Source organism: Cervus canadensis, chromosome 13 (assembly GCF_019320065.1).
Source record: "Cervus canadensis isolate Bull #8, Minnesota chromosome 13, ASM1932006v1, whole genome shotgun sequence".
NCBI lineage: Eukaryota > Metazoa > Chordata > Mammalia > Artiodactyla > Cervidae > Cervus > Cervus canadensis.
This window is the reverse complement of record NC_057398.1, coordinates 241685-268618: the sequence shown is the minus strand read 5'-3', so window position 1 is coordinate 268618 and position 26934 is coordinate 241685. Positions and strand designations below refer to the sequence as shown.

At 62.7% G+C, this 26934-nt stretch overlaps 1 protein-coding gene across 12 annotated transcripts in view; it reads right to left on the bottom strand.

Moving 5' to 3' along the window:
• NAV1 (neuron navigator 1) overlaps positions 1–26934 on the bottom strand; it is a 189995-nt gene that overhangs the window by 94891 nt on the left and 68170 nt on the right. For 11 of the 12 annotated variants that reach the window (XM_043485224.1, XM_043485225.1, XM_043485226.1 and 8 more), the window contains one exon: positions 21718–22500. The exons of the other annotated variant lie outside the window; for it this stretch is intronic. In XM_043485224.1, coding sequence (XP_043341159.1) covers positions 21718–22500 — 783 coding nt within the window. The remainder of the gene's footprint in view (positions 1–21717; positions 22501–26934) is intronic. 12 annotated transcript variants of the gene reach the window in all.

Sequence of the window (26934 nt, the reverse complement as noted above, 5' to 3'; positions counted from 1 at the left end):
CTGCCAATGCAGGAGATGCCTGAGACAAGGGTTCAATCCCTGGGTGGGGAAGATCCCTTGGAGGAGGAAAAGGCTACCCACTCCAGTATTCTTGCCTGGAGAATCCCAAGGACAGAGGAGCCTGATGGGCTACAGTCTATAGGTTGCAAGAGTCAGACATGACTGAAGCAACTTAGCATGCATGCACACGTGTGTGTGTACACAGCTTGGCACACACAAACATGTCCTCACTCTGTCCACTGAAGGGGTCTGGAAGCAGTGATGCCCCAGGACCAGTGAGATCACCAGCACCTGGATCCTGGTTTCTAACTCCATCCTCCAATGAAAGGACAGGACCCCTTGGACAAATGGCTGGTTTTGAACAGGTGCAATATGAATCTGGAGCTCCTTGTAGGGCCAGAAAGGAGAAAACTAAAAAATATCAGGTTATGTCAAAGGGACACAGGTACCAACTAAAAGCTCTCTGCCAACAGCCAAAGCTGAAAAAGTTTGATCAAAATAAAAAACACAGGATCAGAGCATAACTCAGAGAATGAAATAAAAAATCACGAGTGCACACTGACCTAACTAAAGAAACGAACAGAGAACTCTCCCGCACAGGAGGATTTACTTGGACACTCTCCTGGGGGGAGGTGGAACCTAACTGCCTGCCTCCCTGAATGAGGCTGCGCAGGGTAACCACCTTCCCAGGGGTGCACCCTGGAGAAAAGGACAGGGGAACTTTGCTGGGGAAACACACGACCACGCTATGTCAGCCGGAGGATCAAGGTGAACAATGGCAGATCACGTTGGGAGTAAACACCCTTCATCAGATGCCGTGAGAATGACACTTTGCCTCCGTGGTCATCAAGCCTCTGTCCAACCATCAGACCCACGTTGAAGGACATCCTACAAGATGCCTGGCAGTCCTCTTTAGGGTCATCCCACCAAGCAAAGACTGAGAAGCAGCCACGGCCCAAAGGAGCCTAAGGAGACAGGGGGACCAAAGGGACTGCGGTCCTTGGATGGGATCCTGGCACAGAAGAAGGGCATGAGGTAAAAACTAAGGAAATGGAAACAAGGCATGGAGCTCGGTTAGCAATGATGTTCTGGTTCACTGACTTTGACAAATGAACTCAGTAAGGACAACACAGCAACCCTGGGCGTGGGGCCTGTGACAGCTCCTGGTAACATCCTTGCAACTTTCTGATGAATCTGAAACTATTCTGAAATGTTCACGTTTATTAAAAGATAAAAAGCTGCACGGGATTCCGAGGCACAGTGGAGTGGGGGTGCATCACGTGACACGCACGACAAGGACGACCCAGCCCTGCCAGCGAGGGGCTGGAGTCTGACCAGGGAGGGCGGGGCAGCTGCCGGGCAAGAGGCCGAGGAGTGAAAACCAACAGTGCCACCCGACAACACTGTCAGAGGAGGCGCTGGGGGGTCAGGGGACCCCGGAGAGGCTCACGCTCAGGCTGGGGGTGAGGTGCCAAGAAATATCTGAAAAGGACGGGCAAGGCTTCCTAGGGAGACGCTGGAGGCAGCAGGTGTTTTAGGCTAGGACATGGCTCAATCCAAGGCACAGAGACCAGAAAGCTGGGGCAGCTCTGGGAACCACAGAGCCCAGTATGAGCACAGACAGGGCAGCATCCACCAGGTGACCGTGGACCACCGTCCTCCAGAAAGCCCCGTGCGAACCCAGGATCCCAGGCCATGCGGGGACTCTGCACCCACGTACCCGTTCCTGGGCAGTCACCAAGCTGCAGTGAGTCTACACAGGTGCTGAGAAGTCCTGCAATAGAGAACCCCGTCTAACCCTGTTCAGCCGGGACTTCCTAGATGCACAAAACCAAGAGTCTTGTATTTTTCAGCAGAGTCAATTACCAAGTCTCACCCGACTTCCTCAGGGAAATGCTGGCAGATGGCTTGGGCAGAGAAGACAAAGGGGGAGCCAGGAGGGCAGGAAGGTGTGCCCGTGGAGGCCTCGGGCGTCAGGATAAGAAATCAGAATGCTGTCCTGCAGCAGCCTTTGGGACCCCCCATGGGGAGCAGTGGGGTCCCAGCTGTGCCCGAGGAGGGGACCCCCAGAGCAGGGCTGAGGACGAATCGGAGACGGGGAGCCAGGATGCTTCCATGAGGGGCTGACGGTGTGAGTTAAGACAACAGGGGGTATTTCACAGGTAGAAGCAACCAGACTGTCGAGTGGCTGAGCCAAGGGTGGGGTCAGAGCCAGGGAAGGGGGACAGAAGAGGCATGGAGCCCCAAGGCTGGCCGGCAACCAGTCTACAGACACCCCCCCATGCGCCTCCCTTCTCTGTTCCCAAAGACCATGACCAGACATGGCACCTCCAAGCCTCATTGGGCAAAGGGCACAACAGAATACATTCAATTTGAGCAACAGAATAGAAAGGTAGACCTGGATCATAACTCAGAGCACAAACAGCATGAGTCCATGTGATACAAATCAGGAATGGAGAGGGGCCTCCCTGGTAGTCTGGTGGCTAAGACATCCGACGCAGGGGGCCTGGGTCTGATCCCTGGTCAGAATTCTCCGAGACAGGCTTCAACAGTACGTGAACTGTGAACTTCCAGATGTTCAAGCTGGATTTAGAAAAGGCAGAGGAACCAGGGATCAAATTGCCAACATCTGTTGGATCACTGAAAAAGCACAAGAGTTCCAGAAAAATATCTACTTCTGCTTTATCAACTATGCCAAAGCCTTTGACTGTGTGGATCAGAACAAACTGGAAAATCCTTAAAGAGATGGGAATACCAGACCACCTGACTTGCCTCCTGAGAAACCTGTATGCAGGCCAAGAAACAACAGTTAGAACCGGACATGGAACAACAGACTGGTTCCAAATCAGGAAAGGAGTACGTCAAGGTTGTATATTGTCACTCTGTTTATTTAACTTATATGCAGAGTAGATTATAAGAAAATGCTGGGCTGGATGAAGCACAAGCTGGAATCAAGATTGCCGGGAGAAATATCAATAACCTCAGATATGCAGATGACATGACCCTTATGGCAGAAAGAGAAGAAGAACTAAAGAGCCTCTTGATGAAAGTGAAAGAGGAGAGTAAAAAAGTTGGTTTGAAACTCAACATTAAGAAAACGAAGATCATGGCATTCGGTCCCATCACTTCACGGCAAATAGATGGGAAAACAAAGGAAACAGTGTCAGACTTTATTTTCTTGGGCTCCAAGATCACTGCAGATGGTGGCTGCAGCCATGAAATTAAAAGACACTTACTCCTTGGAAGGAAAGTTATGACCAACCTAGACAGCATATTAAAAAGCAGAGATACTACTTTGCCAATAAACGTCCATCTAGTCAAGGCTATCCCACTCCAGTACTCTTGCCTGGAAAATCCCATGGATGGAGGAGCCTGGTAGGCTGCAGTCCATGGGGTCGGGAAGAGTCGGACAAGACTGAGCGACTTCACTTTCACTTTTCACTTTCATGAATTGGAGAAGGAAATGGCAACCCACTCCAGTGTTCTTGCCTGGAGAATCCCAGGGATCGTGGAGCCTGGTGGGCTGCCGTCTTTGGGGTCGCACAGCGTTGGACACAACTGAAGTGACTTAGCAGCAGCAGTCAAGGCTATGGTTTTTCCAGTGGTCATGTATGGATATGAGAGTTGGACTATAAAGAAAGCTGAGCGCCGAAGAATTGATGCTTTTGAACTGTGGTGTTGGAGAAGACTCTTGAGAGTCCCTTGGACTGCAAGGAGATCAAACCAGTCCATCCTAAAGGAAATCACTCCTGAGTGTTCATTGGAAGGACTGATGCTGAAGCTGAAACTCCAATACTTTGGCCACCTGATGCAAAGAACTGACTCATTTGAAAAGACCCTGATGCTGGGAAAGATTGAAGGCAGGAGGAGAAGGGGATGACAGAGGATGAGATGGCTGGATGGCATCACCGACTCGATGGACACGAGTTTGAGCAAGCTCCAGTAGTTGGTGATGGACAGGGAGGCCTGGCGTGCTGCAGTCCATGGGGTCACAGAGTCGGACACAACTGACTGAGCGACTGAACTAAACTGAAAACAGGGAACTAGGTCCCACTTAGGCCGCAACTAAGATCCCACGCGACCAAATAAATATTTTAAAAATTAACTAGTTAGTGACGGAGAAACAAGTACAAGGGCCAGGGAAGCCCAGTCTCCGTACAGAATCCCCAGTCGTGCAGGCAGGTTATGGTCCACTCACCAGCACAGGGCCTGTGCCCTCCGCTGCCCCAGCCCCAGATGCTGGTTCCAAACCCTTTTCCACCGCTTCCCAGCTCCAGGCAAGGTAGCCAACCTCTCTGTCTCAATTGCCTCACTGGCAGAAGGGGAACAAAACTATCCCAGCTTGGAGTCTATTATGAAGAGTTCATCTGTGTCAAGTGCTTAGAATGGGATCTGGTGCCCGGCCTGCTCCACATTAGCACCAGCGGCGGTTCTGATTGAAGGGGCTGAAGGAAGCTGCTCCCAGTGCAGGGGAGCTTGGGGCGGGGACTCGGGTCCAGGCAGGAGAGGGCTTTCTGTCCCTCGTGGGGCAGCCTCTCTCTCTCTCTCCCCAGCTGGCCTCCTGCTCATCCTGCCTGCGGCTCTGCTGTGGGGGGACATCCAGACCCCCAGCAACCTGCCTACTTCCTCCCTTCTGTGCCTGGCTGACCAGTGTCTCCCCAGCAGCCCCCCCGCGACCCCCAACACGGCAGGAAGCAGACAGAGAGGAGGGGCTGCCAACCCTCCAGCCGGCAGGGACGGCCTCCTTCAGGGTTGGGAGGGGAGTCCCCAGGCTCAGAGGTGCGTGTGGTGAGGGGAAATCACAGGGTGAATTGAGCCTGGGCTCTGCAAAAAGCCTCTCTGGTCGGGGGCTGGGTGGAATGGGAAAGCTGAACACAACCGCCACTGAGGCCCTTACTCCCTGGTCTCTTCCCTCCCAGGGAAGCTGACGTCACCGGGAAGCCCCCCCCCAGGAGACAGTTCTGGCCATGCCGCTACCCTGCAGCAGAGCGACCACCCTCTCTGGCCTCAAGCTCCTCGCCTGTGCAATGGGGGCAGGGGGCATTGCACCCCAGAGACTGACGGTCAGACGAACAAGCTGCTGCACGCACAGGGTCCTGAGCATGGGCCTGGGCAGCTGCCCCACTTGGCCTCTGGGCTCCTATCCTTCCTGCCCTCGAGGTTCCCGCGTGAGGACCGGGCACAGAGGCTGTGCCCGGGAAGCCCCTCTGCACTGTGGGCACTGCTTGCTGTGGGAGGTGCAGTTTCGGTTGGGGGGGGTACAGTGGCGGGGGCACCGTGGTCTGCAGAGCAGGGCCTCAGGCCTCCCGGGCTGGCCTCAGCCCTGGCTCAAAGGGGGCTGCCGCCTTCGCCTCCTTCTGGGGCGCACGCTGCGCCTGAAGCCTGAGCTGGCCGTTGGGGAATAAATACCTCAAACCAGGAAGGACAGCTTACGAGCCAGGCCAGAGAGTGGTTTCTCCCCTGACCCTCCTGCTACCCAGCTTTAGACCAGGGGGACTTAGGGTGGCCGGGGAGGCGATGGAGCAGCAAAGCCCCAGGACCCCAGGAGAGCTCCAGCCCCAGAGGCTGGGGGCAGGGGGACAGGGCGGCAGGTGAGTCTTGTGATGATAAACAGGCGCAGGCGCGGTGTGGGGGTCTCTGGGGGCCTGGAAGCACCTCAAATTCCCCTGCCTTTTTTTCAACCTCATTCTGCTCTGAAATGACCGCACACACAAGTGCTCTGGTAACATGGAGGCTCCCGCCGAGACCAGACGGGAGTGGCAGCAAGGTCTGGGGGGCTGTCCACGCAGCGGGGGGGGGGGCTGTGCCTGGCTCCCGACTGCCCACGGAACCAGATGGTGGTCCTCCAGCGTGGCACCACGGAGCCAGGCTGACCACCCGCCCGGTGACTGGTCAGCTGTGAGCGCGGGCGGGGCAGGGCCGCGGATGGGCACGGAGCGCGCAGCTCCAGGGCTGTGTCCACACTCAGGGCTGGCTGTGGGGGAGGCTGCGAGGCGCGCCCCAGACATGGGGCGGTCTGGCTGCGGAGCCCCGGTGCCCCCGGACCCACCCACCACGGTCCGCATCCAGAGAAGCGTCCCTGAAGGAGGACCCCAGGAGGGGCCCTCATCTTCCCACCAGCGGCCCTGCTGGTGACTGAGACCCCTCCCCCAAAGTACTTTTTGGTTTTGACAAGTTTCCATAGCAACCAGAGGGTTACCATGGCGACTGAACTTGGCTCCACAGCTGAGAAGGGCCCTCTGCTTATCTGTCAAGCAAGGCTCACAGGAAACCCAGCGAAGGGTGGACAGAGGAGGATGGCGGTCTGGGCGGTCCCCCGCCGGCTCCTCTCCCCCTACCCAGTCCTCCCAGACCCTGCCCCTCCCCTTCAGGGATCCTCCCCCAGCCCGTCTGGCTTCGGAGGCCAACTCCTCAGCCTTCCCTTGGGTTGCAGCCTCTGCGCGGGCGGGTCCCTGGGTGGCAGGCCCTGTCCAGCTGCCCTGAGCGCCCTGCACGGGGCACAGCTGCGCCCTGTTAACAGGTCTCTCCTCTGGGACCTTCCGCCTGTGAGGCCGGAGGCCTGTTTCCTGGCTTTGAACTCTGAGGAGGCAGGGATGAGCATGGGGGCAGGCAGCGGCTTGATGCTCCAGCTGGAAAAGGGAGGTGGGGCCGTGGGGGCCTCACGCTTTCTGGGCCCGGGTCTGAGGTCCAGGCTCTCAGCCCCTGTCCCCCTCTCCTCTGCCGCAGGTCTTCCCCAGGGATCCATCTGACAAGCGTGTGCCTCCGTCAACACCCCCTTCCTGCTCCTCCGCCGAGGCCCATCTGCGGGCCGCTGCCCACACGCCAGGAGCACCGGGCTCAGATCTTAAAAGCTGCCCACAGAACACAGGGACACACGTACTGTGCTCTGAAATAAATTCTCAAGACATTTGTTGCATCCTTACAGAGTCTACAACAATAAACTCATTAAAAAACAGTGAAAGTGTGTTGTTAAGCTCACTTATTTTTTTAGCCTGTAAGAGCGTTATGTTTAAAATTAACAGCAGTATTATTTTTAAAGGCTGGAGTCAGGCTTTTCTTTCCATGCAGGGAGGTCCTGCTTGTCTGTTGGCCAGCGGGCAGAGCTCTGCTCCGGGCCTAACGCGGACCCCAGGGCTCCGCGCAGCTGGGGGGCAGTCCAGACCCCCAGCGCTCCATGCAGCCGGGGGGCAGTCTAGCCGGCGCATCCGCTAAGAGGTGGGTGCCGCCCAGTCTGCTCTGGGTTCTCACAGCTTGAGCCTCAGGCCTGCCCTCCGGAAGCCCCCGGCCTGGCTCTGACAGCCAGGGAGTGGGCGCTGGGCCCGCGGCTGGGACCACCTTGTTTCCAAGGCATCTTGGCAGCCAACACAGCCCAACTGTTGAGCGCGCGTCACTTAGCAGCATGTCCTGGCCCGAACCCAGGGCAGGGCGATGACACTCACACCTACCTCAGCGAGTGGGTGTGAGGATGAACTGATCTGCTATAACATGGCGCCCGGAGCAGCGAGGGGTGCAGGGAGATGCTGCTCCCCAAGTTGGGGTTAAGTCCTGCCCTGACACCCCTTCCCAGAGCCTTCTGCACACTTTAAGGGCAGGGCTTTCAAACTGCAGTTACCACTTATCTGTGGGTCATGAAGTCAGTTCAGTGCAATTCAAAGTTAAAGAAAAACATGCACGCACATTTGACATAACAGAACATTAACTGCACTGGACCTGGTATTGTTTCAGAAACCTCTTGACTTGTTTCAAAAAGCTCTTGACTAGCAAACAAACATAATGTAGCAAATCACACAATGCATTTGCTAGAAGATGTATTCCCTATGGGGTCAAGATGGAAAAAAAAACTTGAAAATCCACTGCTCTGAGGCGCTGACAACCTCTGTGTGAATGAGTCCTTGGTTCTGTCTGGGAGAAAGCGGGATGGGGTGGGGACAGTAAAGGGAGGACCCAGACTTCAAGGAGAGCCTGCACCTCCTGCTTCACACCCAGGGGGCCAGCCTGTCCCTGGTGGAGCAGAGAAAGACTCCTTTGAGAACTACTCCCACAAGATTGTCTGAGGTTATCACCAGAGCTGACAGCCGGGGTCCACCAGGGAACTGGCAGACGAGGGCCCCTCTGGGGCAGGTCTGCTGACCCCATGGTGGGCTCACATGGGGCCTGCACCTGCATCCCCTCCTTCCTCAATGGTCTTGCCTGCGTCCCCCAACAGTGGTCTGAGCTAAAAAGGGAAAACATCACCCTCTGTTTACAAGAGCTGAGAAAACTCAGGATCCAGGAGCTTGCGGGCCTTGACCAGGCTCACAGAGTAACAGCTGGCCCCAGAGTCCAGCCAAAGCTGCCCAGGTCTGCAGAGGGGCAGACGCGGATGGGGCAGGGGAGAGGGTGGTGAGGGGGTGTCAGCTTTGAAGGCAGTTCCCCAGGGCACATGTGGAGTGCCCCCGTTCAGGGTCTTGGAGGAGGGTACAGACAGGGGGCAGAATGGGCAGAGTGAGGGGGACACAAAGACTGGGTACTTGGCTACATCGGAGATACGGCCAAGTCCCCGAGGCCAGGGAACACCCCCCATCACATAGCTGGGCCCTGGGCTCAGGGACACGCGATGCCTAAGGGAGCGGGGAAGGGGGGCTCTCTGCAGGTCACCTTCAGCTCGAGTAACCCAGCCCGTCTGGGGCAGAGACTGCCAGCACCACCAGTTCCTGGCTCACGTGTGTGGGACGGCTGGTTACTACCACCCCCCAAATCCCCACACCACCAGAAGCAGGACCACCAACATCTCCATCCTTGTCAACATGACCACACCTCCACCGCTGGGGCCACATGTCCCCAGCTCAGGACACCCACCGCCCCCCCTCCGGAGGCCAGTTTGTATGAATCACAGACGTCCTCAGGCCAGTTGAGACAAGCTCACCATCTTAAATAAGCCATTATAAACAACAACAACAAGATGTTATTCTCAGGTGCACCTGTTTTACATTTAAGGAACTCAGTGTCCAGGCAAAATGACACCCCAGCTTTCTCGGTGTCCTTCTGTGGAGTTTGGGGGTCCCACTTGCTGCCCCCACCCCCAGCCTGGCCCCAGGCTGCTGCAGAGTTGCCCAGAGGCTCCGGAGGGAAACTTAGCACTTGGGCACCTGCCTCCTCTGGCTGAAGCCCACAGTAACTGGAGTCCCTTCTGAACAACACAAACCTGGAGTCAGTCCCCCCACTTTCCCCGACTTCCCACTGGACTCGGGGATGAAATTCGGAATCCCAACCATAACCAGGCCCTGCCAGGCCCCGCCTCGGGCTCTCCCTTCCCCCATGAGCTTCTCTTCCCCCCACACGCTGACGCGCTCCATCTCGGACCCGCTGCACACACCGCGCCAGCCGGGCCGACTCCTGCAGGCCTGGCCCAGGGGGCCCTTCCCCCAGACCAGCCAAGGCCCCCTGGCCTCCTCCTGCCCAGCCCCGACCAGTGTGATGCGAGAACGCCCTTCTGTGACCACGTGCGCAAGTCGCCGCCCACCCCCAGTCTCACACCCACGAAGAGAAAGGAGGATCTGCTTCGTGCACCACTGTGGCCCCAAAGACCACGACGTGCTTCCTCCTCCAGAGTCAGTGCAGTTGGCAAGCCGGGGCGTCTGGGGCCCCAGGTCGGGCCTGGATGGGACATCAGGCCTGCTCCCCTGCCCCTCCTGGGCTCAGGGATCAGAGCAGCAGCCCTCAATCAACCCTGAAGACAGGACCTCTCTGGGCCGCCCCCACGGCAGCCCCACCCAGTCTGTCTTCTCTTCCAGACTCATGTTTCTGCTCCCAGAGCGGCTTGAGATAACGTGGGATTTTTTTTTTTTTTTTGGTAAGGAGGGAAGCAAGATGAGAGCGCGTGTGGGGACAGTCCCCTTCCAGCTCTGTCCGGTGAGGAGGCAAGGATGGAGGAGGAGGGGCCAGGGAGCGGTGCCGATAGGCGGGGAAGTCATCCAAGCGAGAAGAAGGTGGGATCCGGAGCTCCTTCCTCGGCTCCAGCCTCGGACCCCCACCCAAACAGGGCTCTCCTTTGACAGGTGGCCTCCCAGGAGAGTTCCGGGTGGGGACGTAGACCCCAGCTGCAAAGGGACCTGACACCAGGCTAGTAACACCGCTCTCCCCAGGCCTCCAGGAAAGCTGCCCTCGGTGGAAGGAAGGGCTCCTGGGAAGTTCAGCCCGGCACGAGTCCCTGAGGACCGAGTACATCTGCGACGTGAGGAGATGCAGAAAATCCACACCTGCTGGGGGCGGGGCTTCCGGCGCTGGAGCAGGAGGCGGGGCCGGTTCTGGCCTCTTAACAAGGATCTTGTTTCACGGAGAGGGAGATGGCGGAGGGGAGGTGGAGTCTGAGCTCCGCCCCAGGGCTCCTCCGGCCCCCTCACCTGTCGGCCCAGGAGGCGGCCACTGCGACAGTACCCCTGCCGGCCTGCGGCCCCTGCCCTTTCCTTCGAGGAGCGGGGGCTGGAGGAGAGGAGGCCTCTGAGAGGTGGTGCTGCACGGGCGCTGTGACGGGTGGGGACAGACTACCGAGAGGCCTCACCAGCCCCAGGCACAGGCCTCCGAAGCCTAGAGGGGGGACCCCCACCAGCTGCAGGAGGGAGGGTGCTGGAGGTGCAGGGAACACGGCCGGCACCCAGGAGGCCGACCCGGGCGCCCTGAGGGTTGCAAAGCAGGAGTCTGGGAGCGTGCGGGGGAGGAAGAGTGCGGGGGAGAAACAAGGCGTGGGAGGAAGAAATACTGCCAGAGGGTGCTGGTGTCTGGAGAGGGAGCGCCCTGGGGAGAAGCCTCCAGAGCTCACAGACAGGACCGGGTCACCTGGGGGCACGGCCAGGGTGAGCCGGAGCAGCAGAGGCAGGCTCCAAGGACACACCACGGAGAGCAGGGGCGCTCTGCTGGGGGGAGGCTGGGGGCTCTCTAAGGCCCAGAACTCAGGGGTCTGAGGACAAAGGGCCCTGGGCTGCATCCGCCTGGGGCTCCCCAAGGACAGGGCCTCCTTCCCGAAGACCCACACAGATGCAGGGGGCAGGGGGGAGCCAGATGTGCACCAGCGAGGCGGCCACAGATTAGTAAAGATCTCACTTCATCCTGGCGGTGGCTGGCAAGGCGATCTGACCTGCCGAACAGGTGAGGAAGCCGAAGCTCCGGAGGGCTGACGGGCCTCAAGGCCGATTAACCCAGAGGCAGGATCTGAACTTGGGGTGTCTGCCCCGCAGCCTGTGGGGTCTGACCAGGCTGCTCCGTGTCCTTCCTCCCAGGATCTGCCGAGAGGGGGGCAACGCACAGCTCTGCTGCGACAGCTCGCGCTGAGAAGCTGGGAACTCTGAGTCAGAGATGCGGTTTCAGCAGGAAACCCCATCTCTGTGAGAGTGTGAGAAAGTGGCTGGAATCCAGTCCCTGCCGCCCGGGTTGCTCTGGCTCAGAGGCAGCCTGTGTCATCAGGCAAAGCCCTTCCCGCCCCCACTGGCCATCACACCCGACACCAGGCCAGTGGCCCCCACCGTTGGCCCCAACACCAGGGCCCCAGGCTGACGCGTGCACCCAGTGCTGGGTCAGCATCACTGCGTCACCCGTCCTCCGAGATGAGGGACGAGCCAGGACCTCTTGGCCTCATTCCTGCTCAGACGTCCTCCCAGCTGAGTGATAATCAGCCATGGGGCGACTCCACGCCTCAGTCCTGTAGGACATTTCGAGGACCACCAGAGTGGTCGTTGGCTGAAGGCGGCCCTGGGAACCGGGCAGGACTGTCCCAGAGGACCTGGGCGGTAGAGGCACCAAAGCAGAACAAAGCTTGCAGTTGGGCCTGAGTCCCCACCCTCCCAGAAATGAGGGTACTGCCAGCTCCTCCCCGATGCGGACAAGCCCCAGGCCAGAGCCAAAGTCCAGGCACAGGGGACGAGCCTGGCCACGAGGCGCCCCTTCTGCCCCGCTGACCTCCAGGCCCTTAACATGCTGCTTCTGCTGTTTTCTTTTTACCAAAGTCTAACAGGCACTGGCTGATGAATGACCTTAAAAACTTGGCGAAGCTGACTTCTGGAGACTGTCCATCCCTTCTGATCCTGGGACAGATCAGAGCCGTGGGCACCACGTCCTGCCAGGTGGACCAGGGGCACAAGGCCAGGTCTGCCTTCGGGAAGTGAGGAGCCAGATGTGTGCGGCAGAACACTGGGCAGGAGAAGACGCCCCTCCTCTCGGAAACCCGGCTGGCGGCTCCCAGCCCTGAAAGACCTCAAGTGCTGAGTCCCCTCCCGCAGGCTGGCTCCAGATACCAGAGTCTGAACTAGGCTTCTTGGGCTGAACTGATGCCGCCCCACGAGTGACGCGGTTGGATCACCGACTGCCCCTGGGAGCCACCATCAGGGACCAGGGCGAGGAGCCAGGGTCTGGGGCCTGCAGGGGAAGGCAGCAACAGAACTGACTCTGTGGTCCCCGGGGCTGCCAGAGGCCCTGAGCTCACAGCTCTCTTTAATCCCGGCCCTTACCCTGCCCTACACACAGGGATGGGTTCGGGGGGGCAAGGGCGGCCAGCAGGTAAGGACCACGCCTGGCCCCTCTGCACGGCCCCAAGCTCATGCTCTTCTCTTACACCAGGCAGCCTGGGCCCCAGACACGAGGCTCCAGCCGAGGATAGCCCCTGCCGCTCTCATGGGCTGGGACCGGAGCGCAGGGAGGTGGCGTGGACACAGGCCCCGCACGCTGTCTGCAGCGTGGCAGTAGGGACCAGGGGCTCCAGGGGCCGTGCTCGGTGGCCTGCACCACCTGGCTCCCACGGGAGACCTCGGAGTGGACCACATCGCTCAGAGTCAGGGTGTGAGGGCCGCCCAGAGGGCCTGCAGGCCTGCAGGAGGCCCAGGAGCATCGCGGTTACAGAGGCTGCTCGAGCCCCTCTGCCTGGCAGGGTACCCAGGTTGCTCCTCTCCTGGTTGGGCGGCTCTGGGGACGTTACTCAACCTCTCAGCTTCCTCATTGGTGAAACGAGGATAAAAGCAGCACCTAACGCACCAGGCTGACAGTTAATGACAGTTACGTGAATCAACACCACGCTCAGCACCGTGCCTGCTACGTGCCACACGATGAACGACACACGTTACTACAACCCTGGATTTTCTACGAAGCTGCTGCTGCTGCTGCTAAGTCACGTCAGTTGTGTCCGACTCTGTGTGACCCCATAGACGGCAGCCCACCAGGCTCCCCAGTCCCTGGGATTCTCCAGGCAAGAATACTGGAGTGGGTTGCCATTTCCTTCTCCAATGCATAAAAGTGAAGTCACTCAGTTTTGTCTGACTCTTAGCGACCCCATGGACTGCAGCCTATCAGGCTCCTCCGTCCACGGGATTTTCCAGGCAAGAGTACTGGAGTGGGGTGCCACTGCCTTCTCCTTCTACGAAGCTAACACCCCTCAGATCCTACACGAAGCTAATGTCACCCCCAGATCCTCCATGAAGCTGACATCCCCCAGATCCTCCATGAAGCCAATGTCCCCCCCAGATCCTCCATGAAGCTGATATCCCCCAGATCCTCCATGAAGCTAACATCCTCAGATCGTCTATGAAACCAACGTCCCCAGATCCTCCATGAAGCTAACATCCTCAGATCCCCCATGAAGCCAACGTCCCCCCCAGATCCTCCATGAAGCTAACATCCTCAGATTTTTCATGAAGCTGACATCCCCTGGATCCTCCATGAAGCTAACATCCCCCCCCATATCCTCCATGCAGCTAACGCTCCCTAACCGCTCTCCTGCATCTTGCAGACACAGTGATCTAAAATCAGGGGAACTGGCCAAGGGGGAGTGATGCAGGGAGAGAAGAGGGAGTTGGGCCCTGAGAGGCAGAGGGGGCTGTTCCCGCGCCCTTCCTGCGGGGCGGCGGGTGGGCAAGTCTGACCCTGCTCTGGCCACAGGGGAGGCTGAGGCTGACAGGGCATGTCCCCGCTCCACGGCTACGGCAGACAGGTCCAGGGCCCACGGGCGCAGGGCCCAGGGGGGACAGCTCACCCCAGGCTGACTGTGGGGCCCTGCCCACTTCCTCCCGGCTGGCCCGGTCCTCCCCATCACGGCCACGATCTTCCAGTCCATGGAGGAGCCCCCTCCCCAGAAGCCCGCTGGCAGCCCTGGGCGTTGTAGCCACAGCTGCCCCACGACTGCCCGTCTGTCTGCTGCTTGGGCGGGACAGCGACCAGAGGCAGGGACATCCGCGAGGAGCCAGAGAGAATGGATTACCACCAATGCGCTTGGGGCCCTAAGCCTGCAGTCCAGACTGTGCGGCCGCGTCCAGCTCAGTTCAAACTTGCCGAGTGACCCTGAACCCTAGGCCTCCTGCGAAACCCAAGCCCCAGGACAAAGCTAGACACCCAGCTCCTGGGACGGCGGAACCCATGGCAACACCGAGGCACAGACGTGGACCAGCCGGGTGGCCCCCTGAAGAACAGAGGGTGGGGAAGACCTGCAGTGCAGACGAGTCCCCCCCACCGTCCCCAGGACCCCACACCACATCGGGGCCTCCAAGCAGGCGGGGCCCCCGAGGACTGTCAGCTCTGATCTAGCCCTCCCACCCCACCCAAGCAGCGCTGGGCGGTTGGAATACCTTGGCCCCTCATGCCCAGTGTTCATGGATTCCTTTATCCCAACTTCCAGCTCCTTCAGGAAGTCTTTGGGATGCAGCAGGTAGGCTGCAGCCAAGATGGGCGGCCCGCCCTACGTGCGTGTCTCTCTTCATGCCAGCGGGGCTCTGCGTCAGGGCCCCTCTGCCGTCCCCACCGGAGGGGGTGCTGGCGCTGCCCCGTGCGGTCCCGATTGGCTTTGCCGGGGCTGTGGGTCGGGGCTCTGTGGGGACTGGGGGGCAGTGCTGACCCCTTGGGCCTCCTCAGAGCTGCCGCTGCCCCCCGCCCCCGCCCCAGACATGGCAGGGGCTGCAAAGGGTGCCTTCGCTCAGCACACAGGCATGGAAGTCGGGAGGCCTGGGCCGCCTAGTCCCCACTCAGCAACCTCTCCCGGACTGACACCAGGCTTGGGATGCCATCAGGGGCCTGTGGGGGGCGAGCCCTGACCACCCCCTCCGAGGGCCTGCCCAGGGCCTGTCGTGGCCGCCGCAGGGCGCCCCCCACCTGCCCACCTGTGTCCTTTTCCACTTCCCCCGGCTGGACGGAGCCCCAAGGAAGCCCCCATCCTCTCCTCCTCCTGAGCCCAGTCCCTCTCATCTCTGCTGCCAGGATCCGACCTTCTTTCCAAGGTCGCTCATCCACGGTGTCCCCTCGCGCCCAGACACCACCCCTGCCCCGCACACTGACAGGCTCCAGGCCACCCTGCCCGCCTGCTCCCTGCAGGGGTGAGAGGGGCCTCCTGTCGGCTCATCCACACATGGGTAGCAGAGAGCGAAAGAGCCACGACCGCAGGAGCAGCCCTGGACGCAGAGGAGTCACGCTTACCCCGCAGGGAGGGGAACTTCCTGAGGCTCCTGGCAGCTGGCACCGCAGGAGTCAAGGTCAGGCCCTGGCCCTGCCCTCAGGAGGGTGACCCACTGTCCAGGGTCGGCATTCGCCCAGTTGTAAGCACACGGTCACTGGACACAGAGTGACCTATTAACCCTAAGGAACAAGACCCTTACACCCCCACGTGACCCGTGGGGGCCAGCCATCAGTAGGCCGTCGCTTTCTCTGGGCCTGTTGATTCCCATGGCGGGTCAGATCCCAGCCCGAGATGTCAGAACCTGTGCCCCATGTCAGGTGAGGAGTCCTGCCCAGAGAAGCCAGGCTTCCCACGGGGCTGCCAGCATTCCCCGAAGGCCTGCTCAGCGGGTCATCAAGGGCAGAGGGAGCCTGGGTCCTAGATAAACAGCCTTATGGGGCTTTTCTGGGAGAGGGACTGGTGAGCCTCAATGCGGTCTCCACCTAGGGGTCTATCTGGTCGTGTTTCAGACCCTTTCAAGCTGGCCAGTCTGCGGGCATGCATGCATACACATACCTCCGGTCTGCGTGCCGCTGCTGGAGGCTGAGTGTGCAGGCGTTTGTGTGCACGTGACCCGCCACCCTCTGCACCCCCAGCCTCCCAGCCCCACCATGCCCTGGGGCTCATGTCCGGACACCAGTTCCTCCCCACACTTGCCTGGCTTGCCCTCTCAACTCTCACCACCTCGCCTCGCAAGCCAGGGTCACAGCTGATAGTCTGGCTCTCCCAGAAAACACCAGCACTTTTCAGCCGATCACCCCCAAAGGCAGCACCCTTCCTGGACCCCCTCCAGACAACCCGCCTTCCCCAGGGACCAGCCTAGGCGCCCTGGGCGCACACCCCAGGTCTGCATGCCCGAGGCACAGGCAGTCAGTCCAGGCTGAGATTAGAAAACTGTGTGGTCCCACCCGCTGCAGCCCTGGACCTATCATCAGGGGGTTGAAAATAGATCCGTGAGGAGGGCTCGAGCCACGCCCAGCAGCGCTCTGGCCGGGCAGAGCTGGAGAAGAGCCGAGTGGCAAACACGCAGTGCGGGCGGGAGAGCCTGGACGCTGCTGGAGCCAGAGCCCTCGGGTGAGGCCAGAGCAGTCCTGCGACGGAGCCTGCGCGCTCCTGCCTCAGCAGGAGGGGACCCTGCACGTGCTCCCCCTGCCACCCCCTTGCCTCCCCCTTCTCCTGCCACAGGCACAGGGGCCCGTCAGAGACGAGAGCCGGGCCCACCGGTCCTCCAGGCACGCAGGCTGTAGCTGCCCCGGACACAGCCTGGGCACAGACGCCATCCCCGGGGCGTCCTCCTGGCCTGCCCTGCACCTGCTACTCAGGAGGTGGCGCTGGGCCGGGGGCTCTGGCTCCCTCCCTCTGAGGGCCGGGTCCCCAGGAGCCACAGTGAGGGAAGGTGTGGGAGCCCCCCAAGGGCTGACCCAGCCTTCCAGGGGCTTCTGTGCTGGAGCAGGGCCTGCCCGTTTGGGCCAGGGAGCTGTGTCCGGCCCCCCGCCTCCCCATGTGGGAGAGGGCAGGCCCTGGGGACATCGGACACACCCGGATAACGCAGATGCGGGGGGAGGAGGTTGGCCAGCACAAGTGGGAAGCACGTGGCATCCATCTCCCCCTGGCTGGCCAGCACAGGCCTCCAGGCCGAAGAGGACGCTGTGGGATGGACCCCAGGTCGGCCAGGTGCTGGGGTGCAGATGTTACAAGGAGGTGGGGGTCCAGGCAGGAGCTGGGCTCCTTGGGGCCCAGGAATCAGGGGGAACAGCTTGGCCCCACCTCTGCAAGTCTCACTCCAAAAGAAAAGACAGGGAAGGGAAAAAAGATGGGAGGAGACGTGGACAGGCATCTGAGAGGTGACCGGCCTGACTCATGAGGATCCGGAGCGGGGGCGGTCTGTGCCCTCCACGCTGGAGGAGGTTCTCCAGAGACAGAAAGTCAGCTTAGCGGCCTTTCTAACAATGAGTGCTTTCCAGGAAAACGAGGTAGTGAGCCCTCTGTCACTGGGAGTGTGTAAACAGAACACCCACCTGCTTGCGATGCTATGAGGGAGTAATTTCGGCTTTAGGTGAGTGGCTCCACCAGACAACCTTCACTGTGTGTTCTGAGTCCCACGGAGGGAGGCAGGGGCTCTTTCCTCCCGCCGTGAGGGGAGGGGTTGCAGAACAGCAGGGATGAGCCTGGTCAACCCAGGACCGGCTCTCCCTGGAGCCCCCTTACACAGCGCACCCCCAGCCCCGGATGCCAGAGGCTGTGAACCGCAGGCGTGTGCGTGGAGGGGGCACCAGGGCAGGGTGAGGCTGGGGTCTGCAGGAGAGAAAGCCTCTGGTGCTGGCGGCAGGGGGGACAGGCCAGCTGCACCGCAGTGCATGTCAGCTAGGGAGGGGACACGGGCCAGCAGTGAGAAAGCAGCTGTGACTCCAGGCGACCTGATCCTGCTCCACCTCGGGCCCTCACCCGGGGAGTCTGGGCCTGGGGGTGGATACTCTGACCACCACTGTCTCCTGCCAGGAGCTCCGGACACGCACCTCCACGTGTGCTTGCCCTCAGGGCAGAGGAGCGGCCAGAGGCCTCCTCGGCCCATCCACTGCTCTCAGCTGCAGAGCAGGGCCTACAGCAGCTGGAGCGGGGAGGCCCAAAGGGCAGGGGCAGGACCCAGGAGGAGTGAACCTGGAGGAAGGGTCCCGCCTGCTGCCCCTGACTACGCGGGGCTCCCCCGGGCTCTATGAGCCCGGGAGCATCGCCCCCCCCCCCCCAGGGGAGGCTCCGGCACCGCAGCCCTGTGTGTGGAGTCGCGGGCACGTGAGTGTGGGCGAGCTCGCACACACAGCCCGTCTGCCCCGGCATCAGAGCTGGGAGGACTCCGCAGAACTCTCCACCCACCCAGTGTGCTGAACAAAAAGGAAAAGCGCCGCTGGAGAAGGCGGTTCCCTCCCCCCCCCATTCACGGATCCCTGAAAGCAGCCTCTAGAGTAAGCCCCGCCCCCTGAAACACCCCACATCAACCCACTGGCTCAGAGACAGATAATTTCCTGACTTCCTTTCCCTGCTCTGCTTGGCCAGCGCCTCCAAGGGCCTAGCTGTTGTCATGGCAACCCCTCACGTGGGTCCAGACGCTTTCTGAGGAGGTGGGAGCAGGAACCCAGCCGCCTGGGTCCCTCTGCACCTGACGGCCAAGCACCTGGAGGGCGGAGGAGGGGGCGCCTCCAAGGGAGTCAACTGCTGACCAACCGACCGGAGGGGAGGTCGGGATGGGACTGCGTGTGCGCTGCTCTCAGTTAGCACAGGCTCTCAGGCTTCGGGGCAGGGGGGCATCGTCAAGGTCTGCTCGCCTCAATCTGCACCCCTCCCCGGTCCTGACACTTAGGGGAGCCCCCTTCCCAAGTGGGGAACCTGAGCCGCAGAGAAGGCCCCGGATCTCAGGACGTCTGCACAGGGCGGCAGGCTGCAGACTCCCTCCAGCCCCACCCCGGGCCAGCCATGACCTTCACCTGGGAGGTGTGGACCCTGGAGTTGCCTGCGGTGGACTGCCCCCCGGGGCCCAACCGCATCTGAGCCCTAAGATGGGCCCCTTTCCTCCGGACGCTCACCCCCCAGCCTTCCAAGTTTCCAGGCCTTCCCAGTGGGACCCTCGTTCTTTGGCAGCTCCCAGAGCAAGGGAAGGGCAGGGCGCCCGCCTGGACCATCTGGGCCCCAGCTGACTTCTGGGAAGCCGTGATCAGCTTTCATTCCCTTTCGTTCCAGAAAGGCTCTCATGTGGGGCTGCCTCCCTGCCTCCCCCAAGGAACGGGCTGGGCAGCTCCCGGGGTCTGGGATGGTCCCAGGGTAGGCGTGTCCTGACGCTGAGCTCACAGGTGTGGAACCTGTGTCTCTCACCACCATCTGGAGGCGCCACCCTCCTCTCCAGGGAGGGGCCTGACGACACAGGCACCTCCGTGGGCTCTGGGGTCCCCCCACCCCACTCACAACAGGGGCTCTGCCTGGGGTCACGGGCTCCTCCCACGCCCCCCACTCCCCCTTCAATGCCCTGCCCTCCTGGGGCCATCCGCCCATCAGCCCCACCTGTGGTCAGTCCAGGACGTTTGCCAGTGTCCACCCCTCTCCCGCACCAGCTCTGCCATGGGGTCATCAGGACCAGTCTGGGGGCCCGTGCCCAGCGCACAGCTTGGCCAGGCCCCTCTTCACCTGCCGACCCCCTTCCTTCCATCAGGCTTCCTACGCAGACCTGCAACTCAGGGATCCGCAGATTCGGCTTCCCACCACGGACTCAGGGTGATTGCAGGAGGCTCCCGAAATCCCTGGCCAGGCTCTGACCCTCCATCACCCGACCTCCCTCCTCTCTGAGACAGGCAGGTGCCCGGGGGTGTGAGGGGCTACAGCTCAGCGCCGCCCCCCACCCCCGCCCCGCCCCTTCCCCGCCAGCTCCAGAACTGTCTGTCAGGGTCTCTGTGGTCACTGTCTCTTGAGAAGGGCCTCAGCCAGGCAGCCCGGTCCTGGGCAGTTAGGGGACTTGCAGGCCTGGGAAGCCCTGACCTTGAAAGGGGGCGTGCCCTCTGCTCGCCTGTCCCTTCCCTGCCCCAGACAGGCCACACCTTCCCCTGCTCCATCCCACCCCCCTCAGCCCTGCGCCTCTGGCTCAGTCACAACTCAACAGCCCCTTGACCAAGGGGCCGAGGCAGGACTTCACCTCCCAGGCCCTCTCCTGCAGCCCCATTTTCTCCACAGCCCTCCTTTTGGCCCAGAATTACTTGTTTTTCTCCTTGATCATCCGTGTCGCCCCTTTAGACTGTAAGCTCTTTGGGGGCAGCGCTCGGCTCGGGGTAGGGGATGAGGCGGCCCCTCGACTTCCGCCCCCCACCCGCATCCGCACGGGTCCCTGCGGAGGCCAGGCCTTCAGGCCCCCGCGCCCCGCCCCCGCCCCGCTTTGCGGGTGTTCAGCCCCCACCCACTGCAGAGCCCGTATAAGGCCTCCTCCGCAAGCCCCTGAATCCAAACCCGCCCTGCCGGGGGTCCGTCAACCCGGCCCAGCAGGGCCCTCGGGGTCCCAGGAAGGTCACGGCCAACCAGTCCTCGCAGCGCGGCCGCCCCGGGCCGCCGGCCGAGCCCCCGCCCGCCCGGGCCCACTCGCCCCGCCGCGGCCTGTCCATCACGAGGGCCGCTGCCCGCCGGCCCCGCCCCCGCGCGCGCACGGACACGCCCCTCCGCAGCCCCCGGCGGAGCGGGCCGCTCCTGGGGACCCGGGAAGCCCGGTCCCTCGGCCCGGGGGACCCACATCCCCGCCGCCACTACAGCGAGTCAGCGGAGCGCGGGCGGCCGTCGGCCCCGGGCCTTGCCGCTGTCCTCCCGGGCACGACCGCGCTGGCCCCTGGGGGCACCACCTTGCCCCGCGCCTCGCGGGTGCCTCTCTCCCAGGGCGCCGCGTCCCGAGAGAGCCGGCGCAGCCCCGGGCCTGCTCTGGGTTTGCCGCTCAGGCTCCTCAGGCCGGAGAACAATGGAGCAGCTCTCCGCGCCTCCTCCGCCAGGGAGCTTTGTTCCTCCTCCCCGCCCGCCCGGCCCCCGTTAGCCGAGAGGATAAGGCCTCCCGGTCAGCGGGGAGTCTCCGCGCGACCCCCAGACCTCTCCCCACGCGCTGCACACCGGGGGTGGGGTGGGAGTGCGGGCCACAGCCGGGCCGAGGTACAAGACGCGCGTCCAGATGCGCGCAGCTGGCTGCCCTCCGGCCCCCAGGCCCCAGGAGCGTCTCCCTGCCAGAACACCCACACCCGGGAAATCCGACGCGCGCTCCCGCCGGGGATCCGCAGAGGAAGCGGAGCCTCGGCACTACTCCGCGGCGGAACAGCGCTCACCTCTGTCCCCCCACAGCTGGCCTCTACCCCGGCGATGCGCTCCAACCCAGAACAGACCACGACGTGGCTGTGGGCTCCACCAGCCCCCAGATTTTGCCGAATGAGGACGCTAGGCAGGCTTTAAGATTCCAGGAAGCTGATGGGCTCTATCTCTGAGAAGCTAAGCCCGGCACCTCATTGTCCAGCCTCACCTCTGACAGGCCAGCACCGAGCCGGGGCTCTGGCCCGGGAACATCCATACCTACCGAGGCGCACTTCGGCCACATGCATCTGGGGGTGGGCCAGTTCGGGCACATCTGGGCACAGCGTCCCCGCATAGCCCGCCCGGGGTCCGCAGAGCCCCGCAGCGGGGAGGGGGCAGCGGAGTGAGGCTCGCTCCCCCCACACCTTTCCCGGCAGCGCGAGGGGAACGACAGGGGTGGGGCGGGACGCAGGACTCACCCAGCACCTGGCTGAAGAGCAGCTGCTCCAGGTCTCCCAGCACGGTCACCACGAGCTCGGGGTCCACCTTGAGGAAGGCGCGCTCCTCCTGGCCCTTGGCGGGGGGCGCGGGCCCGGAGCCCTTCTGCGCCTTGGCCTTGCTGGAGAGCAGCTCGTCGTCCGACTTGGCGTCGTCGCTCACGGCCGCCTCGGGAGCTTTGCTGAGCGGCTTGACCTCGGCGTAGGGGCCGCGCGGGATCCGGCTTGGCTTCCCCAGGCTGGGCGCGAGCGGAGCCAGAGGGGTCTTGGCGCCGCCCGCCGGGCCGCCCTTGGCCTGGAAGAGCGAGTGCTCGGACTTGGACAGCGTCTTGGACATGAGCGGCGCCTCGCGGCCCTTGGGGCCGCCCTTGCCCGAGCCCCTGGGCGCCTTGGCCATGTCGTCGCTCCACTCGGGCTCGTACAACTGCATCTTCTTCTCCGAGTCCGTGAGGAACGAGAGGTTGGTGAGCGACTTCTGCTTGCGCAGGTTGGAGGCGGGAGGCCCGCCGGGGACTCGGCCGTCCACGCTGCCGGACTTGAAGACCTTGAGCTCCGCCGCGCCGGCCTTGGCCGTGCCGCCGCCGCTGGGCGCCTTGGCGCGCTTGGGCAGCATGGCTCTGCCGTCCGCCGCCGCCTTCCGGCCCGTGCCCCGAGGCTCGTCCGCGCCCTCGCCGCCGCCGCCGCTCAGCTCCACCTCGGGCTGCGCGCTCTTGACGCTGCCGCCCAGCATTCTGCCCGCGAGGAGCGCATGGACGAACCGGGCGTCTGCAGGCACCGGGGGCGGGGGTTGGGGGAGCGGGGGAAGGGCGGGGGGAGGGAAAGGACGGAAGAAACCGCGGAGGAAGGGGGAGGGAGCCGAGGCGCGGGGGAAGAAACGCGAGGCAGGCGGTGGGGAAGGGAAGAAGCGGGGAGCGATGGGGCGGGGTCGGGGGGAAAGGGGCGGGGCGGGGGAAAGACAAATTAAAAATTTTAAATCGATCAAAGAGGAACACACGCCCAGAAGCTCGCCGGCGCTCGGGATGCCGGGCGCGGATCCCGGGCCCCTGCCTGCCCGGCCGGTGGGTCCCGCGGGCCGTGAGCCGCCCGCCAGCGGGAGCGGAGGCTGCGGGCTGCGACTCGGGGCGCAGGAAGGAGGAGGAGGGCGGCGGAGGGGAGGGCTGTGCGCGCGCGCGGAGCTGGGCGCGAGAGTCTATTTCTGGCTCGGGAGGGGGTGGTGTCTGCAGCCGAGATCCAGGGGCGGAGGGGTGTGGGGATGAGGGATTCGACCCGGTTTTCTCCTCGCTTTCGGCGCAGGGCGGGCAGGATCTGGGGCACGGTGGTCCCCTGCCGCGCCCGGGGGGCGGGGGCGGTGGGAGGGTCTGCTGAGGCGGTGGGGGGTGCAGGTAAAGGGGACTAAGGCTGGGCGGCTCGGGACTCGGAGGGACAGTGGGCTGAGCGGGCCTGGGGGAGACGCTGGGACGGGTGGAGAAGCCGTGTCGGGGCGCTGGCTCCCCGCCCCCACGTCTGGGACACTCCCGCCCCACCTCCCGTCCTCTGCGAGGCTCAAGGTTGCCCTCCTGAGGTGGGGACGCCTCCGTACGACGGGGCCGGGGGCGGCTTGGAGAGACTGGCCTCGTGGACTGGGGAGGGGCCTCCGAGCGCTGGAGAAGGGGGCTGACCTTGACGTCTGGGTCTGACTGCGTGACCTTGTCAAAGTCACTGCAGCCCCTGGATCTCTGGCATCTCTCCGGGGACTATAGTACCGGCCTCAGAGGTAAAGGGACTGGACCTGGGATGTGCTCCATCAAGCCCAGGGCACCAGGAGGGGTCGGCTCTGGCCCCTCGCCTGCCGGAGCAGTGGTGGGGGCTGCAAGGCCAATAAAAAGATGTTTTCCTAGCCGCCCCCACCCGCCTCGGGAAGAGGGCGGTGTGGAGGGATGGAGACTGAGGGTTGATGGGGCTGGCCCCAGCGAGGACTGGCCCTCAGGAGACGCGACACTGCCCAGACTCCCTGGTCAGGACCAAACTGCCTGAGCAAACAGTCCTCAGGCAGGAGTGAGAGGGACGGGAGGAAGGGGGGGTCCCGGGGAGCCACCCCATCCCCACCCTCCGTCTCTGCAGCCCCAGGCGCCCTCAGACTTTGCGGCTCCTGCTGCCCCCACTCTCCTGGCCCTTGCTCAGCTCAGCTCAGCTAGCGAGGCACCGATTGCCTGTGCCAGAGGCATCTGTGTACGTGTCTGTCCGCCGCCCCCCACGCCAGCTCCCCCGCGCTCAGATGGAGCTTGACTCCCTGCACCTTGGTGGACCAGATGGTGACATGGCTTTGGAGGCCCGAGTGCAGTGCTCGGGGCCTGCTCCTTGCGTGGCTCCTGGGTGCTGGCAGGGTCCCGGGGCCTGACTGAGACACGTAAAGCCTGCAGGTCCAAGGACTGTGGCAGCGTGGATGCGCTGGCCACAGACTGAGCACAGACGCCTCAGGCAGAAGGGCATTTGCTGAGAGACGTGGACCCTTGACTGGGACTTGGAGAATCAGAGAAAGATGGCAGTGCTGCCCTCAGGGAGCTCAATGTCTGGCAGAACCCGCAGAATAACAAACGAGACTTGGACTAGGCTGCTCCTGTTCCTGGGAAACAGCACCCAGGCCCAGCGGCGTGTCCCGCACTGGCGGACAGAGGTGCGCAGTGCTCTTTCCAGGAGGACTGAGGGGGCTCTGAACCCGGGGGCAGGCCCCACATCACCCTACTGCTGTGACCCCGAGCTCCAGCACCTACTTAGGCGGTCCCCCATACATGTGAGTGGGTGTGGCAGGTGGGAGAACACGTGAAGGACCTCTCGGAAGCTTCCTGCAGTAGGATCGGCGAAAGTAGGGAAGGGTTCAGACCAGGGGGGCAGGGAGCCGGAGGAGGGGGTGCCCAGCAGCGGGGTGGGGGGCAGAGTGGGTGCGAGTTCACTAGATGGTCCCGAGGCAGAGGGCACCGTGCAGACAGGCCTCGGGGCCTGCGCAGAGGAGGAGGCTGGTCGGAAGTTCTTCCCCCCGCCTGGGCATACGGGAGACACCCTGCTCAAGCCCGGACCCTCCCAGCTGGAGGATGGAGCCAGTCCCACCGTAGGCGCCAAAGGTCTGGGTGACAAGCCTACCACTCTTCCTGAAATCACAACGGCCTCCCAAGTCCCCAGCCTCACCCAGAGGTCTTCTCTAGCCTGCACACGACACAGCGAATTCGGTCATGAGGGGGTCTTACCATCCCTAAAACCAGCAGCTCGAGAACCTGGGGACACTGTTCCCTGCTGCCCCAGGTGACTGTCTGCCTGCTGCTCTGTGCTGTCCTGCACTTGGACTCCGTCTCCTCCGAGGCAGACCGGGCGGGCTGGCGCTGTGGCCCGTCCCAGCCTGGGTGCCGCTGTGGACAGAGGCTGGCCCTCTGCACCCCGTCTGCGGGTCCCCTCCTCCCCGCCTGGTCTCGGGAGCTGCTCCACCCACTGCCCTCCTGGTCGGTGCCCCCTGCCACTTCCTTGCTGCCCTCACTCACTCATCGGCTCCTGCATTTCAGCTTGGTCCCTGCCCTCTCTCTATTCCCCTGTGTCTCCTCTCAAGGGGCGTCATGTGCCCCGGACCCCAAGTCCGTTCCCTTCCCTCAATAATCAGCTCCTGAAATCTCACCTTCTTCCAGAAGAGAGTGTTTTCCAGAAGGAACACACGAGCCTGCCTCCCCCTCCCTCTGTGTGAAGCACCACCTGTCAATCTACAAGACGGAAAACACTTCTGCATCCTCTCCTGGGCCGATTCAGTGCTGACTCCATGGGGCTGGTCCCCTGCCTGTCTGCCCGCCCCCCTTCCCCTGTCCTTCTCTGAAGGGTCTCGCCACGGCCTTGGGGAGGTGTCTTTAAACCATCGTCCTGGAATTTACAGACGCTCCCTCCCTCTGTGCTCCCTATTCCTTTCACAGCCCCTGAGTTTCCCATCATCCTCCACTGCAGTGGGAGTGCTCGCTGCCGTGGCAACAGCCATTCCAGCATCAGTCGATAAAGCCAATACATGCAGATTGCTTCTTCGAGTAGTTCCTAAAAAGAGAGGCTCCTGCCCCGTCACGCACCCCAGCGCCAGCCTGGGGCCCTCCCAGTATCTGCCCACTCGACAGGATGAGCAGCCGGGCAGGGCCACAGAGGGGCCACGGCGAGGGGCTGTGCGGGGAGGCGGAGGCCCAGCTGGGTGGGAGTGGGTGCGGACGGCGCGGAGGCCGGTGGAGGGGACTGGGCCCTTCCCTGGCTCCAGAGGGGATGTGGAAAGGAGGCTGATTTGCAATCATGATGCCCCCCCCATCTATCTCCAGGCCCCCAGACTGCTCATCCTCTCCCTCCTATCTGCCACGGCATGGCAGTCTCTGCAGTCAGGGTGGGGGGAGTGGGCTGACGCATCTGCTGACCACTACCGTAGAGCAATTTGAAGAATGGAGACACAGGCACCCAGCCAGGGACAGGCACGCGGTGTGATGCTCCGTCTCCCACCGGTAACCAGGAGCCACAGGCCCTGCCCCTCAGTCTGACAGGGGGTCCCTGCTGGGAAGGGCTAGGATGCCCCCACCTGACTGACCTTGAAGGGTGACCTTGGGAGAAGAGGGACTCAGGTACGGGAGCGGGCGGTGAGTCCACACTCAGCTCCTCATGGGCTGAGGGCTGAGCAGAGGGGGCGTTCTGCCGACTCCTGCGCCCACCGTTGCGGGACCTGGGGGGCCAGCCCCACCTTTCAGGGGCCCTGCCATCCCTGTGCTGAGCTCATCCCCTCCCAACTCCCCGCCTTTGTGGAAAGCCCTCCAGCCACTGATGCCCGCGTCCTTCTGCCCTTGTCCCCGCTGTGTCACCCCACCCCGTGTCCTTCCCCCTCAGCAGGGACTTTCTGAGCATCCAGAACACACCCAAAGGCAGCCTGGAGGCCGCACGGCGCGGAGCGGAGTCTCATCTGCCGATGGACAGCCAGCCCCCGCCCCTCACGCCTGCCCAGTGCCTCTGAAGGCCGCCCTGACAGGCGCTGGGATGGGCGGGGGACACGGCAGATAGAAACGTGTCCTCCTGGGACGGCCAGTCAAACAGGAGGAACAGGCGACAGGCCGGAGGCTAGCTACTGAGAAGTGCTGAGGAGAAGGAACAGACTCGGGATGGGGTGCGTCAAGCAGCTGAGGGCGGGCGGTGAGCGTGTGACTGGGTGACCCAGGGAGGCTGAGC